At 40.3% G+C, this 15,238-nt stretch overlaps 1 protein-coding gene across 4 annotated transcripts; it reads left to right on the top strand.

Moving 5' to 3' along the window:
- The first annotated feature begins 4,121 nt into the window (after window positions 1–4,121).
- Window positions 4,122–13,966, top strand: LOC114615854 (putative tRNA pseudouridine synthase Pus10). 4 transcript variants are annotated; one of them, XM_028761468.1, is made up of 6 exons: window positions 4,122–4,156; window positions 5,485–5,615; window positions 6,852–6,992; window positions 11,299–11,538; window positions 12,060–12,146; window positions 13,703–13,966. In XM_028761468.1, exons 3-6 carry the CDS (start codon window positions 6,867–6,869, stop codon window positions 13,802–13,804), a joined length of 555 nt encoding a protein of 184 aa, XP_028617301.1. In that variant the 5' UTR covers window positions 4,122–4,156; window positions 5,485–5,615; window positions 6,852–6,866; the 3' UTR covers window positions 13,805–13,966. The 4 variants fall into 4 exon arrangements, with proteins under 4 accessions (XP_028617301.1, XP_028617302.1, XP_028617299.1 ...); XM_028761469.1 differs by lacking the exons at window positions 4,122–4,156; window positions 5,485–5,615 and adding an exon at window positions 4,563–4,986; XM_028761466.1 differs by lacking the exons at window positions 4,122–4,156; window positions 5,485–5,615 and adding an exon at window positions 4,564–5,122.
- The last annotated feature ends 1,272 nt before the right edge of the window (window positions 13,967–15,238 follow it).

Below are 15,238 nucleotides of genomic sequence, written 5' to 3' on the forward strand. Positions count from 1 at the left end.
AAAGATGGGGGGATAGCATGCTGGAGGTACCTGGGGGAGCAGGAGGTATATAAAATGATTGAGATGCATTGTTATATGAAAAAACATCAAAGAATAAACACAAGTTATTATATTTTAAAAATAAAGTCTCAGACCTAAAAAAGGGGTTGGCCAGGAAACAAATTAACTTCCACATTTAATATGTAATGTCTTTGGTCTAATCCACTTGTTTTTACATCTGATTCTTATCAGATGTAAATTTGGGATTGGGCAAGGAGACTACTATGCAGAAAGAGAAAAGTAAAATTCTAAAATTCCTAATTTTATAGAAGCCATGAACATGAAGTGTAAAAAAAAAAAAAGAAAGAAAAATTAAGACATTAGGTTAGCAAAAATCAATACTAAAAAAATTTTAAAGAAAAAACCCTAATAGCCCAACACAAAGATTCTAGATATTTAAAATCATCAGTGATATTATCTATTATTAAGAAAGTCAAATGAGCTGCGGCATGGTGGTACATACCTTTGATATTAGCACTTTGGAAGGAGGCAGAGGCAGAGACTGGTGCATCACCGTGAGTTTGAGGCTAGCTAGGTCTACACAGCAAGTTCCAGGCCTGACAAGGTTACATATACATAGGCAAATCAAACATGAAATAAAAAGATGTAAATGTGAAGAAATGTATTAGAAATCTAAGACACGATGCCACAGCTTTAGGGAATGCCGTGTAAGTATAATACAGGAAAAACATCAGTTGTACACTGAGGAGAGTGGAGACCTAAGAACTGTATGCTAAAGGTGAACTTTATAATCAGACTAGCTCTCCAATTAGAAACAACTAATTAGAAAAGCTGCTGCTGCTGGTTGGTCACAAAAGAAAAAGATCTTGCTTAAAGCATCAGAGAACAAGGTACTGAGAAAATTTAAAATCAAGGTGAAGAAAGAAGACATCCAGAGTCCACCAGCTTTGGCTGTGTCTCTAGGGACAGCAGCTGACCCAGGAAGACGTGGTTGCTGGCACAGCTGCATAGGCCATTTAGCACAATGCCTGGAGCAAGTTCAGACTGGGACCTTAAAGGATTACATGCTAGGAGCATGGAAGAAAAGACTGAGAGGAAAGAGACCAGCTTTGGTCTAAACGACAAAAAAATACACTTCAAATCAGCCTAATCCTTGGCTGGAATTAACGCACTCTACACTGCTGTTGCTCTTACAGTGATAAGTCAGTCTCCAGAGGAAGACAGCTCATAGGTCTCGAGTCATCTTAATAATCTATATAAGGATCAGCTCTATACAACAAAACGGGGCCTCCATGATGACAAAATTATGTTTCTTTAAAAGAACATTAACAATACAGAGCTCTGTAGCTACAGAGAAATCCAGAAAATGAAGCAAATTTTAAACTTAAACTATGCTTAGTATATTAAAAACAAGAAAGACAAGGATTTTTCAGCAAGTCATAGAAGACATAAAGTCAGACCAAAAGGAAATTATAAATAAAACAAAACCTTTTCAATCTATGAACTCAATGGCTGGTTTGATAAGATACAGGGTATGTATCTATATCTATCTCAAGGCTTAGGGCTAAGGAGATGGCTCAGTAGGTGAAGTGCTTGCTGAGTAAGGACTGAGTTTGGATCCTTAGCACTTTCGTAAGAAACTGGCATGGAGACATGTTTCTATAATCCAGAGATGAGGAAACAGGAGGTTCCCGGGGTCTCCCTAGCCAGCAGTCCAGTCTAAAGGGCTAGTCCCAGGTTCAGTGAGACCTTGTCTCAAAAAATAAGGTGGAGAATGATAGGAGAAGACTCCTGAGGTTGACCTTTGGCCTCTAGACACAGACCTTTGAGTGCACACCCCCCGCCCCCCCATAGTCGTGCGAGCACTGCACCTTAGCCAGGTAGTACTATCATGCCTATGATCTAGTACTTGGGAGGCTGAGGAAAGAGGATCTTGAGTTTGAAGTCAATCTGGGCAATTTATTTAGACTATGTCAAAGAGACAAAAAGAAAAAAAAGAAAAAGAAAAAAAAGGACAAAAAAATTAAAAAGGGGGGTTATATAAAGAGACAACAACAGAAACAGTATTTTAAGGAAAAAAAATAGCTGAAAAGTTTCTGAAATTCATGAAAGATACCAAAGTCAGATCTAAGTATTTCTATGACTCCCACTCAGAATAAAGAAAAACAAAAACATATACAGGCTTAAAGTAGTTCACTGCTGAAAACACAAACAAACCAACCTCAATCAATCAGAAAAATAGTGAAGACAGCTGGCTGGCAAGGGTTACAGCTGGCTGGCAGGGGTTACAGCTGGCAGGGGTTCAGGGTGGGGACATTTTTGGGATAGAATAAGAACAGATGACTGAGATGATCAAAAAACTCCCAAAAGACACACTTAAAGGTTCTGAGCCTGTGGGTCATAACCCAGAAGTATTTACTTTATGATTCCTAACAGTAGCAAAATTACAGTTATGAAGTAGCAACAAAAATAATGTTATGGTTGGGGTCATCATAACATGAGGAACTGTGTAAAAGGGTTGAAGCATGAGGAAGGCTGAGAGCCACTGGTTTAAAGATGAGTGTTCAAACAATATTTAAAGGTAAAAACTTTGGTGAGTTGAGGTAAATTTAGAACAAGGTTATTGCTGTAAATCCCAACACTGGGGAAGTTTAGGTACAAAGACCGCTGGGAGTGTAAGGCCAGCCTGGGCTCCCTGGCAAGACATTTGTCTAGGAAGAAACACAGACAGAAAGAATGAAGGACAGAAAGGAAAAAAGACAGAAAAAAAAAAGAAATGAATAAGTGATTTCTTAAGTACTTTGAGTACTGAATACTGTAGATACTGAAATGTATGGAAAAAATACAGATATATGTGTATAATTATGTCACAGAGGACCAGGTATTATATAAAATCCTTTTTTCTTTCTTTCTTCTTTTTTTTAGATTTATATACTTTATTTTTATATATAGCTATCTTTAGACACACCGGAAGAAGGCATTGGGTCTCATGCCTTCTTGGCTCATAGTAGATGGCTGTGAGCCACCATGCTGTTGCTGGGAACTGAACTCAAGACCTCTGGAAGAGCAGTCAGTGCTCTTAACCACTGAGCCATCTTTCCAACCCCAGTAAAACCTTAAAAGAGAAAATCATCTACCTATAAAGAAATAAAATGGAAACTTTTCAATAGAAATTTTTTCAATGCAAAATTTTCTCATTATAAAACTGATATAAAGAAAAAAAGTATAATTAAAAAAGAATCTGATATCACATAGGAACATAAATAAACATCTTAAAATACTACAGAATTCTGGACAGTATATTAAAAAAAAGAAGCTAAGTAGACTCATTTAACAATGCAAAGTAAGTTTAACATTAATAGAATAACCCATAACTGCATACTATTAGTAAAACAAATATAAACAGGTACAGAAGCCAATCATAAAATTTAAGCACACACAACAAAACAACAAACCTAGAAGGCTAAGGTAGAGAGAAGTTTAATGGAATAACAAAGAACACACTTAGCAGCATTCTAACTAAAGTATCAGTATAAGTGTTGCTCTGGCTTAACATGATAAATACACTTTATCACTCTATTTGTATCTATTAGTTACTATGTCCAAGTGTTCTAGTACTTTTAAAAGAGCACCCGATTTCTCAACAGCAGAGAATAGTTCCAACATACTGAGATTTTTGACGCGCCGGGAAAACGTACAAACTTGCTCTGGAATCATGTCGCCAGTATTAAAGCGTCTATTTACCCAAAGAAAACACACAGGTTTGTAAAACTCTAATTCTGTTTTAAACTTTTAAATGCTGCAGACCCATCTGTTACTGATTTAAATCAAAGCAAATAAAAATTTTATAGGCCTTAGATGACAGACACACACACAATTTTGTACACAAAGGCCACCCACAGACTTCGAATTCCTGTTTTAGAATCGTTCTTCCACCCTCAACCTGAAACGTTAAGCTAAGGTATTCTGGAAAAGAAAGCCAAAGGTATGAGCTTGGATTCCAAGTTGCGTAAAAGTGACCTTTGGGGCGTTCAACCAACTTCTGGAGAGGCTGTAAATAGCTTTTCCATGACTTTTGCTCCCTATCCTTGTCCGGGCTGGGCCAACGTCGCCGCGCTCGCAGAATACCCAAACTCGACGCTTTGAAGCGGGTCAGGTTGTTCCCCCTCCCAACCCCCGGTGCCCCGCAAGTAAAAAAGGGACAGGAAGCGCCGCTTTTCTTTCCAGCGGCGGCATCCGTGGGGCCGGCGGGGCGCGCCGGGGAAGAACGCGCGGCCGTACCGCCAGCAGACACCAGACTTGGAGAATCGCCCCGCACTCGCCCCGGGCAGGCAGGGCGAAGCGACGTCTCCCCCCAATAACGGCTTCAACCGCCTCCTGCCAAGTCCCCGCTCTGGCCTCCAAACTCGCGGCCCAAACACCTCTCACTCACTGGAAAGTGGGGCCGGGGCCGGGACCTGGGCCGGCCCCGGGAATTCGGCGGGTCTCCCAGGGTTTGGGGGGCGGTGGCGGCTGGGAGGCCATCTCTCCGCCTGCTCCGCTTCGGCTCAGGGCAGCGACTGCGACGGCTGGGTGAAGGAGCGCCTCGCTTGCCAGGCACGACGGGCAGAGCACCGAGCCCTCCGCCCCGCCCACGCCTGACGTCAGGCCAAGGCGTGTGGTCCACCGAAGCTGGAGGATGAAGGAAGGAAACAGCTAATTCGCAGGGAGGGGTGGGGGGTGGACAGAGCAGGACGTTCCTCTTTCTTTCCCCTAGTTTGGGTTTCAAATTTGAGTAGGGGCTCATCGACATTTCTGGTAGCATCTACTACGACCTAGGTGCCGAGTTCATCGGTGGCTCCTTTGCGGGTCCACCCTTTAAGGCTAGCAGCCCCTCGCAGCCTTGCGTTCGTGGAGGTAGCCGGAGTACCAGGCTGCCAGCTGGACAGCCTTACTGATCACCCTGTAACAAGAGGGGGTTCATGCATTCCTCTCGTGAGGGGCCTGGTACGTTCGTTGTAAAGTTCTGGTTTCCTTGGGGGAACAGAACGGCTGGGCGCAGTAGGTGCGCTTTCTTTAGTCTTCCCCGTTCCCACTCAGGGCCGAAAAGGGTTAAGTCTTGGCTGCAGCATCTTGGGAGAAGGTAAGGCCGAGGAAGTATGAGGTGAGGGGTTAGGAACTGGGTGTCGAAGAGGTGTGGCTGCAGTCTTTTTTGTTTGTTAGTCAGGTGGAGTGAGTGGGAAGTTTCTAGAACCTTAGCAAATAGAGTTAAGGGCTTGTTTGGCCAGAACAGAGGTTTTCCCTTACCTTTCCCCTACTCCCATGCCACACAGGACGAACCATGCCTGTGCATGAGGAAATGCATTTAAAAAGATCTTATGGTGTGAAACGCAAGACTATTTCAGCTGTACCTCATCTCCTCGGGGCTTTCTTTCCTTTTCGATATATATTGTAATTGTATTTAAAAAAAAATTCCTTCCTCTCCGTTTGATGAGACTGATTTAGGTATGTGGCACGTGGAGAAGGGAATCAATCCCTTTAGAGATTCTGACACCTGGGAGAGACGTTCATTGCGACTTTTCAATTCTTTCAAACAGCAAAACTTAACAGCGGAGATCCTCATTGAAACACTTAGTGTAAGAGATATTTCTCAGGGCTTGTTTTCAAAGATAAATCCAATATCAGATCACAACCCATTTCTTTTTTACCAACTCCCACGATTTCATTTCATCGAGATGAAATAACCCATCTTCGAGGTGTATGTCCTCTTTTTAATGGTAACGTGATTGAGGAGTCACGAATATTGCCAGGGGAAAAGGGTTTACAGCTCTTCACTTTGATTAACACACACACAGTCACATGGGATTTTTGTTTGAGTTGTTTGAGACCTCATCAAATCACTTAGAAAAGGTTTGGCAATTCTTATCAGGCTTGGGAACTTTTCAGAGCCTGGAGATGGTGGTGTGTTATTTATTGGCTTTGCATGATACCTTTATTCTAATGAACTATGGAGAAAGCATTTAATCTTTATGCCAAAAGGAAGAGCCTAAATTTGAATGTTGTTAATTAAATCCAGAGAGAAGGTTTCACTATTAAGTGTCCTTTTAAAGAGCTTACAGATTTTTTTTAGAGGAAGATGTATTTGCTTCCCTTTTTACTTAACAATTCTGTATTGAGCCAAATATTTGATGTTAACAGAAACAGGAAAAAATAAAATAACTAGTCAAGTTTCTCTGTTAGGGGACTATGAAGATCCCTCCCCACCCCTCTTCTTCCTTTCTAAAGTCTCACTCTGTATGTAGCCCAGGATGGCTTTGACTCTCTATTTAGCCCAGCTTAGCCTTGAACTTATGGAGATCCTCTTGCTTCAGCCTCTTGTGTACTGAAATTATAAGCATGAGACTTATACCTGGCAAGAAGATGCATTTTTACATAATTATTTCCAACTCCTCATAGACTCTTTCCTTGACATTAAGTTAATAGGTTAAGTGAACTGATAGAAGGGATTCTGAAACTGAAATAAATACTTGAGCATACCGTTTCTTGATTTTTTTTTTTAAAATAGAGTATATCCCCATATTATAAGTACTTTCTTGAAAGGTTTACACAGGCAGCCCTGAGTGGTCCCAAGTTCTGGTATCTGAAAGTTCTTAATGTCATGTCCAGAGCAAGCTTGGCTTTCTCTTTTCTCTCCCCTGTAACCCACATACTCATGTAGTCAAGTTTATATTTTAGAATATAGATATGACAAGCAGTATTTGAAGAGTATAAAATAGAATTTTTCGAATGAAAGCTAGCTTTTTCTTTTTAAGGACATATTTGTATGTCACTGTAAAATATTGAAACTGTTCATTTTCTTTTCTTTCTTCTAGTTATAGTTATTCAGTATGTTTCCACTGACTGAAGGAAACAGGCATGTGGCCCAGCTGATGTTCAGTTCTGGCACCTGTCCAAGGTGCATCTTCCGATTCTGTGGTGTGGCTCTTCCGGCACCTTACAAACGCCCAACCAAGGTATATTCTTTTTAAATTAAAGGATATTTTTTATAGTATGGAATGAATGTCTCTAGCATTGAGTACTGTGACTAGCCTATAACTCCACTAAAGAAGGAAAATTAACAAAAGATAATTTTGAAACTTCAATTTCCTTAAAAACTTGATGTAGTTGGTTTTCAAGTGACTGCTGTTTAACAGTTAGTGTAGAGAGAGATCTATGTAGGACTTTTTTTTTGCTATGTTTAATATATGTGTAAATATTCTGTAAACGGCATCTAAATACAATACCACAAGATATTGCTTCTCACATCCATTAATGCAAAACAACAGGACGGAGCAGGTCATAGTCATGATTTCTTCTTTTAAATAGAAAATGAGTTTGGTTATGTTTTTTAAAATTAATTTTTTCTCTATTATTTTTATGAGACATACATATATGACTATGATGTGAGTGCTTGTATAATTTATGCATATGTTGTGAGTGCTTGTGTGTGTGTGTGTCTGTGTGTGTATTTGTAATAAGTTCTCTTCTTCTATCATAGACTCTGGGAAATCAAACAGGTTGTTAGACTTGTGTGAAAAGTGCTCTTACCTAACAGGCTGTATTGCCTGGTAACCAGTCCCTTGCTGTGTATTACCATTTATATGCATGTGTGTATTCTTCTGATGCTGGGATAGAGCCCAGGGCTTCACACAGCCAGCATTCTGTCACTGATCCATGTGCCCAGCCTGCCACTGTGTCACTCAGTGAAATGTGTCCTTAATGACGTTTGGCTTGTGAAACCATGATGGAGTATACTTAAGATGGCTGCAGTATTGTCAGTCACTGTAATCCTAAGGGTCCACTAGCCATAGCTGTGCAGTCTGTTGTTGTCAAGAACATTGTGTGTTACCTGGCTCTGTGGGAAGCCTTTAAAAGCAAGGGCTTATTGAATCATTATTCCTGATACTAGTAACTTAAGATAGTCTTTCACATTTACAGTATTACATAGAGAGCTGTGCCATTGAATAGAATACTTTCACATAAAGTATATAACATACTTGTGACATATGATTGATACTAACAGTGACATTCTTTTTAAAGGCAAATACTTATATACATATGTATACTTATATACACTTATATATACTTATATACATGTGTAAATATGAATATATACTTATATACTTATATACATGTGTAAATATGAACACTCATACAAGTTGCTAATAAATGATGCAGCAGTCACTATCATTTTTCTGTCATTGTGTTGTTTCTATGTTAGAAATAAAAACAGTGCCTAGTGTGTGTCTAGTGTTGTTACATGTCAGGCTTTCATTTGATCATTTGTAAGTACATGCTATGATTGTCTCTATTTTCAGATGAAGCAACTGAAACACAGAGAGGTTAAGCAGCTTGCCCAAAGTTAAACAGCTATTAAATAAGAAAGCTAGGAATTGAACAATGTGTCTGAATCCAAAGTGTAGAATTTGGAGCTAGAAGACGTGGATTTGAATCTCAGTTCCATCACTGTACAGCTTCAGTTTACTACTGTGTACATGGGAATGGTGACACCTTCTACTTCACAGGACTTTAAGGGACGTTATCAATTATTAAGTATGTGAAAGGAATTAGAAACCAGTAATAGCACATAGGCAGTGACAGTTGCTATGTGTGTAAACGCTCAGCTTATATCCAGCTTTGTGTAACCTTTCTTATATGCTCTTTGCACATGTCTCATACACACACACTATATACATATATATATAAGTATATAATATGTATACACACACATATATATTATATACTGTATTCAAAAATACATTTTCTATAAATCTGGCAGCAATTTTGACTTGTAATATTCTTTGTGAATAATTATTCAAAGGCTTTTTTTGAAATGTTTTAAGTTTTGTCTTGTTCCAGTCATATAGCTATACATGAGCAAACACACGTACATACTATCTTACACTAATGCTACGGATGTTAGGTAGCAGTCAGCATTTGTATGGGTCGTAATATACCAAGATGTGTGTATGTGTGATGCTTGTGAAAATTGGCGTGCTAACGCATAAACAATGAATTTAATGTTTGACTGAAACAATGTTCTTGAGGTGGTATAGCCTAACTAAATTCGAACTTTATCCAACGACGGAACAGTCAAACCAGCCTGATGTAGTAGAAGCACAAGGAAAGCGGAGTGTTTACATGGGTGGAGTGGCAAAAGCAGCAGCCTTTGAAAGTGGAGGCATGTTTTTACATTCAAGTACACAGGATGTAAGAAATTAGACAGAAATGTAGACCAGGGCTTCTTTTGCTGAGTGCATATAAATGGAATGTAATTTATATTTAATACTACCAAATCTGTGTATTTTGGTAAATTGTCTGAAAAATTATCTGCACTTACTCAACCTCTAAATAATATTTCACATTAACTCACACTATGCTTATGAGGTTGTTAAATAACTTAGCAAGAAATCAACTTGTACTCCCCCTATCAAGTATATAAGTATATACATGTGTGTGCTGATGTACAGCTATATAAGATAGTATGTACATGTGTGTGCTTATGTACAGCTATGTGACTGGAGTAAGACAAAGCTTAAAACATTTCAAATAATTTTTAAATATTTTGTTTATTTATTCACAAAGAATATTACAAGTCAAAAGTGTGTGTGTGTGTGTGTCTGTCTGTCTGTCTGTCTATTTCTTTTGTTTCTTTGCTGTTTGAGATAGAACCCAAGGCTTCATGTATGCTAAGCAATATTCTGCCACTGAGCCACATCTCCATGCTAGTTTATATTTTTATGTTTTCATAATTAGAATTGAATTTTTCTTGTTTTACTCAGTAGTTTAATGACCTTCCCAACAGAACTACAAACCAGTTTTGTAAATCTGTTGATGGAATCTTTCTCCATAAGATTAGGGTTTTAGCTTCACTGATTTGTGAAATTCTGGAAAAAATTCACCTATGTAATAGGCATTTGATCAGCATGAGGATTAAATGCATTAGCAATAAATTCAGAGTCACCAGTAATGCACTAGTGTGGCGTTAAGGACAGAAATCAAGGCACTTGTCTTTGACGTCTTTTAACCCAGAGGGAGCCAGATTCAAATTCTCTACTTGGTTCTCACTGTGTTGCCCACCATTCTGTCTCTGGTGTGGAAGTCTGAGTCTGACTGCCTGAAGGCTCTCTTGTAAAATTATCCCTGTGTTGGTCTGTCCCTGACAAAGGCTTTTGTTCTCTTTAAGTTTTTATATATTTTTAAATTTCATTTTTAATTGTCTGTATGTGATGTATGCTATGCCATGTGGGTACCTACAGAGGCCAGCATCATCGGAGCTGCTGAAGCTGGAGTTATAGACTGTTGTGAGCTGCTCGATGTGGACCTCGGGCAGAACAATCCGCGCTCTTAACCGCCGAGCCATCTCTCTAGCCCAATCTCTTTAATTGAACAGCAGAGAAATCATCACATGGACAAGGAATGAGAAATACTTAACAGAAATAGTTAATAGTTTTACAAGAGCTAAGTATGACTCCAACTGACCCAGATAGCAAACCCTATCAGGCAATAGCTGAGTGCTGATTTTAACATTTATGATGGATATTTATTTTTAAGGCTGGTCTTAGCATATTTGCTGTTTCCAGGTTGTATTCCTCCCCACACACCGTGTCTCTGTCTGTCTGTCTGTCTGTCTGTCTGTCTATTTCTTTGCTGTTTGAGATGGAACCCATGCTTCATGTATTGGGAAAGTTCGTTTCTCAGAATTCCTAGAAAGCCAATGCTGTAGATACTTGGTTACTCCTGAGTTGATATAAACCAGTGATGTGTGAGTCCCTGTTATTAATCTTCTCTACACCTTGTTTCGAGACAGTGCCTCACCCAGCGCCTGGGTGGGTTGAACTCATAAGCTATCTGCTGCCTCTGCCTGAGTGAGCCTGCTCTGTGGGATCTAGAGTGCTGGCATCCATGACATGCAAGGCAGAGCAGTAGTACTGCCTTTAATCCCAGTGCTCGGAGGCAGGCCTCTTGTGCAGTAACATTCATTACTGGTGACTCTGAATTTATTATTAATGTACTTAATCCATGCATTAATTAAATACCTATTACATATGTGAATGGTTTTTCAAAAGAATTTTATAAATCAGTGAAGCTAAAACCCTGACATTAAGGAGCAAGGTTCCTCAACAAAATTAAAAATCTGGCTATTAGTTCTATTGGGAAGGTCATTCACTACTAGTTAAACAAACAAAAGTCATCACACTTGGCCGACTTTCATGCTTCATTGTGAGACCCTCAAAACCACTTTAAAATGTTATTGCTTTTTTCTTACTAACTTTTCAGGAGTTGCTCAGTGATCTACAAAAATTTCTAGAACCAAAAAAACATGAATTAGTTTTGGAAGCTCCAAACCCACCATTGAAGAAAATTCGTCTACATGAAGATGGCATTGATAATTTGAGTGAATATGGAAAGGAGGGAGTCTGTGTTACAGAAGACGAAAGCATGGCCTCGAAGCTGAGAGTGTGCAATGTTTGCTTAGGAATTCTTCAGGGATTCTGTGAGAAGGGGTTTGTTACAGAGGTAAACATCCCTTGCCCAGCAGAGCTGAGCCGATAGATAGAGTCAGTCATAAAGCTGAGAGGCCTTCGATGCGCCCACCATTCCTAAACACCAACAGCCATGCCCGCTTGCTTTATTCCAGGTTGTCACTAACATGTTTTAATTAAAAAAGGCCAGCTATTCTGAAATCGTTGTATCAACATACTGGAAAATTAATAAAAAATGTCTGACACCCAACGTATTGTCCTGAAACTGCCAGTTGTACAGGGTCATAGTCAACAAATATTTAATCTCATGATGTTTATGACAAGCTCGCTACTCAGATGTAGAAGTTTTGTGATTGCCTTTTGGGGAGAGCTAGAGACTGGCCTGGCACATGCTAGGCAAGCACAGTACCACTGAGCCTCAGCCGGAGCTCCTAACTGAATGCTGGGAAGCTGTGAGTGTCCTGGGAGAATTTTTTTTTTTTTTGAGAAATTTTGTTATTAAAGCCACATTTTCAGGAATTCTTGGCAGTTTACTTGTTTGTAATATTCTTTTAGGTGTGCCAAAAGGTTGAAGCCTCTGGGTTTGAATTCAGCAGTGTGGTTTTATCTGTCTCCTTCCCACCGCAGCTGTCTGTGAGAGAGGTAAGGTCATTTGCTCGCTTCAGAGCATGTGTAAAATGTATGCTAGGAATTTCTAATTTCTAAAGCACAAGCAAACAAAAATGGGAATGTAAGCTTGGTACTCGTCGCCTTAGCATTGGATGTGGAAGCAGGATGCCGAGGAGTTTGAGGCCATTCCTGGGCATGGAATCATGTGTGTTGCATGATGGGACATGAGCAAGCATGACCAGACATGCCTCAGATTCACGACACAGGTGATTTTGAATTAATTTTGGTTGTTGCACATTCAGAAACCTTTTACCATTGTCTGTTTTTTTTTCTTGTAACCCCTCCACATTCAGCTGTGTGACACCAGATGTGGTTGTCACCCACAGTCTAAAAGGCTACATTGATTAAAAATCACGTTTAGCCAAATGTATATAATTTGAGAACTTTTTATTTGAAGTGTCAACATATATAAAGTTTATTCACAGGTAGACACGGTGGCTCCTGCCTGTGAGCTCAGTGTTCAGGACCTAGTGCAGAAGGATTGCTAGGCATTTGAGCCCAGCTTGAAGAGTTTCCCAAGCACCGTCCCAAAGATTTGTATGTGTTTGGTCAGGTAGGGCTTAGGAATTTGCATTCTAATCAGCAAACTCACCTGTGCTGTTGTTACAACGGCTACACTTTGAGGAATTAATACTCCTAAGACTTTTTTTTTTAACATTTTTATTTTGTTTTATTTGTGTGTGTATGTATCTGTGAGTATGTACATGTGCATGTGTGTGTACCTGTGTAGAAGTCAGGACAACTTGCAGTAACTGGTTCTGTCTTTCTGCCATGTAGGTCCCAGGCATTGAACTCAGGTCATCATCCTTGACAACAGGTCCCTTTACCTGCTAAATCATCTTGCTAGCTCAAAATTAAGAATTAAAAAAATCTATTTCTATGTATTCTTGAAAGTAGGGAGATGTCAGGGGCATCCCTGCTTATACACTGAAGGCCTAAAATCAGCCATAGGCCTAAAATCAGCAATAGGCCTGTCATACATGTATACTAACACCAAGTCTTGGGTTTCTGTGGATAAACACTGAAACAGATGGCTATAAGCTATTGTAAACAGGCAGTTTTTGTGACAATTTACCAGCCTGAGTAGTCATAGACCTTGTAATTAGGTAGCCTTGGCAGATATTACCAACTTAGATAAGAACAAGTGAATAATAGGCATAGTTATAGTGACCTATCCCCTGAACCCTCACCCAGCTGATACCCTGTTCTGAAAAATATCTGTATTCCCCCTGAACACCCACGCTCCAGTATCATCCCCTTCCCCACGTCCTGCCTTTTTGTGTTTATAACCCCTGTGTGAATGAGTATAAATTACAATTTGAAAAAAATTTATATATATATATATATATATATATATATATATATATATATATTGCTAATGGAGTGAAAAATTGCTAAGGGAGATTTGTGTAGTTAGGACAGCAAACAAATGAAACAGAAGACAGGCCTACATGGAATGATGTACACTGTTGATGATGGAGAGAAAGCTGAGTTCTGAAAATCTTGCTTTGCTTCTGGCTTTCTGTCAGGGAAAATGTGATCATGTGATCTTCCTCAAAAAAAAAAAAAAGGTAGAAGGATCATTCTGGGGAGAGGAGAGTGAAGGCTCCGCCTCCGGCTCCACAAAGTGATGTTTTCCTAAACGGGCTCAAGTCTTCTGGCTTCGGAAATAATTCTATTTCAAGATAGAGTTAAAACAGCCTGCAACTGCTCCTGCTCCTCGGGGATGTTAAAAGGCAGCATATTTTCCAAGCGATTGGAGACAAAATGAATAAAGTTGATTCTGAAAATTAGCAGCTGGTAAATCTCAACTGCAAAGCTCAGTGAGCCTCTGGACCAGAAGCTCCAGGGTGAGCTGTGGGCACTGAGCTCGAGGAAGGACGAGTTTGCTGAGAGCAGAGTTTGTCTGCAGTGTGTAGTGGAGTGGTAGAGTGTGGCAGTGTGGCACCTTCAGTGTGGCTGCGTCTTAGCCAGATGGATGGCGAGTCTCTCAAAATGATTTCCTGACAGTGGCCAGAACATGGGTAGGACCACTGAATGCAACTGACTGGGTTGTGCTGGACTGTCTGTATCTGAAAGGAGCTGAATGGGTGACTAATCCCAAGCTGGACAGTGTTCTTAAACATGGTCTGAAGTTCCGCCAAGTGAAACTCCATTGAGAGAAGATGTTAGAATAGATGCTGCGTCTTGACTTTCTGTCCTCCCAAATCCCAATCTCCAAAAGTAGGACACAGAAGCCCTTTGATGGCACCTGCACATTGGACACAGCATCACTGAACTGCAGGGAAGTTCCTGATATGCTTCAGGGCTCTCTCCTGCTCTCTTCTGTCCATAGTTTATGATAGTGAAGATGTATGTGAACCTCACTGTGGGCTACATGACACAGGGCTAAGAGTGCAGCAGACATGTTGAATGCTACAGGTAATTCACAGAGAGCTTATGAAAAAGAACAGTCTAAAAAGACGAACTAATAAGAATAAATGTGAGTTCTTATGCCTGAGTTTAAGAAGCCGTCTCCAAGTAAAGGAATGATGTAATGTGTTTACTGAGATGCCTCCGGAGTGTTAGTTAGAGGTGCTTAAAGAGACAGTAAGCCAAGTGGATGACATGAGGTGGGATGCAGTGTAGCTAATGCTCAGCTCCTGGCCCACCTGGATGAAAAGGTGACAGTTGTCTTTGCTTAGTGCTCCTGTTCTTGGAATGCCATGCTTACATGGAGGTTTCTGCTTTAGAAGGAACAAGGACAGCCAGGCAGTGGTGGCACATGCTTTTAATCCCAGCACTTGGGAGGCAGAGGCAGGAGGATTTCTGAGTTCGAGGCCAGCCTGGTCTACAGAGTGAGTTCCAGGACAGCCAGGGCTACACAGAGAAACCCTGTCTCAAAAAAGAAAAAAAAAGCCGGGCGGTGGTGGCGCACGCCTTTAATCCCAGCACTTGGGAGGCAGAGGCAGGCGGATTTCTGAGTTCCAGAGTTCGAGACTAGCCTGGTCTACAGAGTGAGTTCCAGGACAGCCAGGACTACTCAGAGAAACCCTGTCTCGAAAAACCAAAAAAAAAAAAAAAAA

The sequence above is a fragment of the Grammomys surdaster genome, unplaced genomic scaffold (genome assembly GCF_004785775.1).
Source record: "Grammomys surdaster isolate TR1022 unplaced genomic scaffold, NIH_TR_1.0 166434, whole genome shotgun sequence".
NCBI lineage: Eukaryota > Metazoa > Chordata > Mammalia > Rodentia > Muridae > Grammomys > Grammomys surdaster.

Excerpts from the sequence above, each read along its gene's own strand:
- LOC114615854 (XM_028761468.1), top strand. The coding sequence starts at position 6,867 with ATGTTTCCACTGACTGAAGGAAACAGGCATGTGGCCCAGCTGATGTTC. Across the intron at positions 6,993-11,298 it reads CTTACAAACGCCCAACCAAG|GAGTTGCTCAGTGATCTACA; the intron begins GTATATTCTTTT and ends CTAACTTTTCAG. Across the intron at positions 11,539-12,059 it reads AGAAGGGGTTTGTTACAGAG|GTGTGCCAAAAGGTTGAAGC; the intron begins GTAAACATCCCT and ends ATATTCTTTTAG.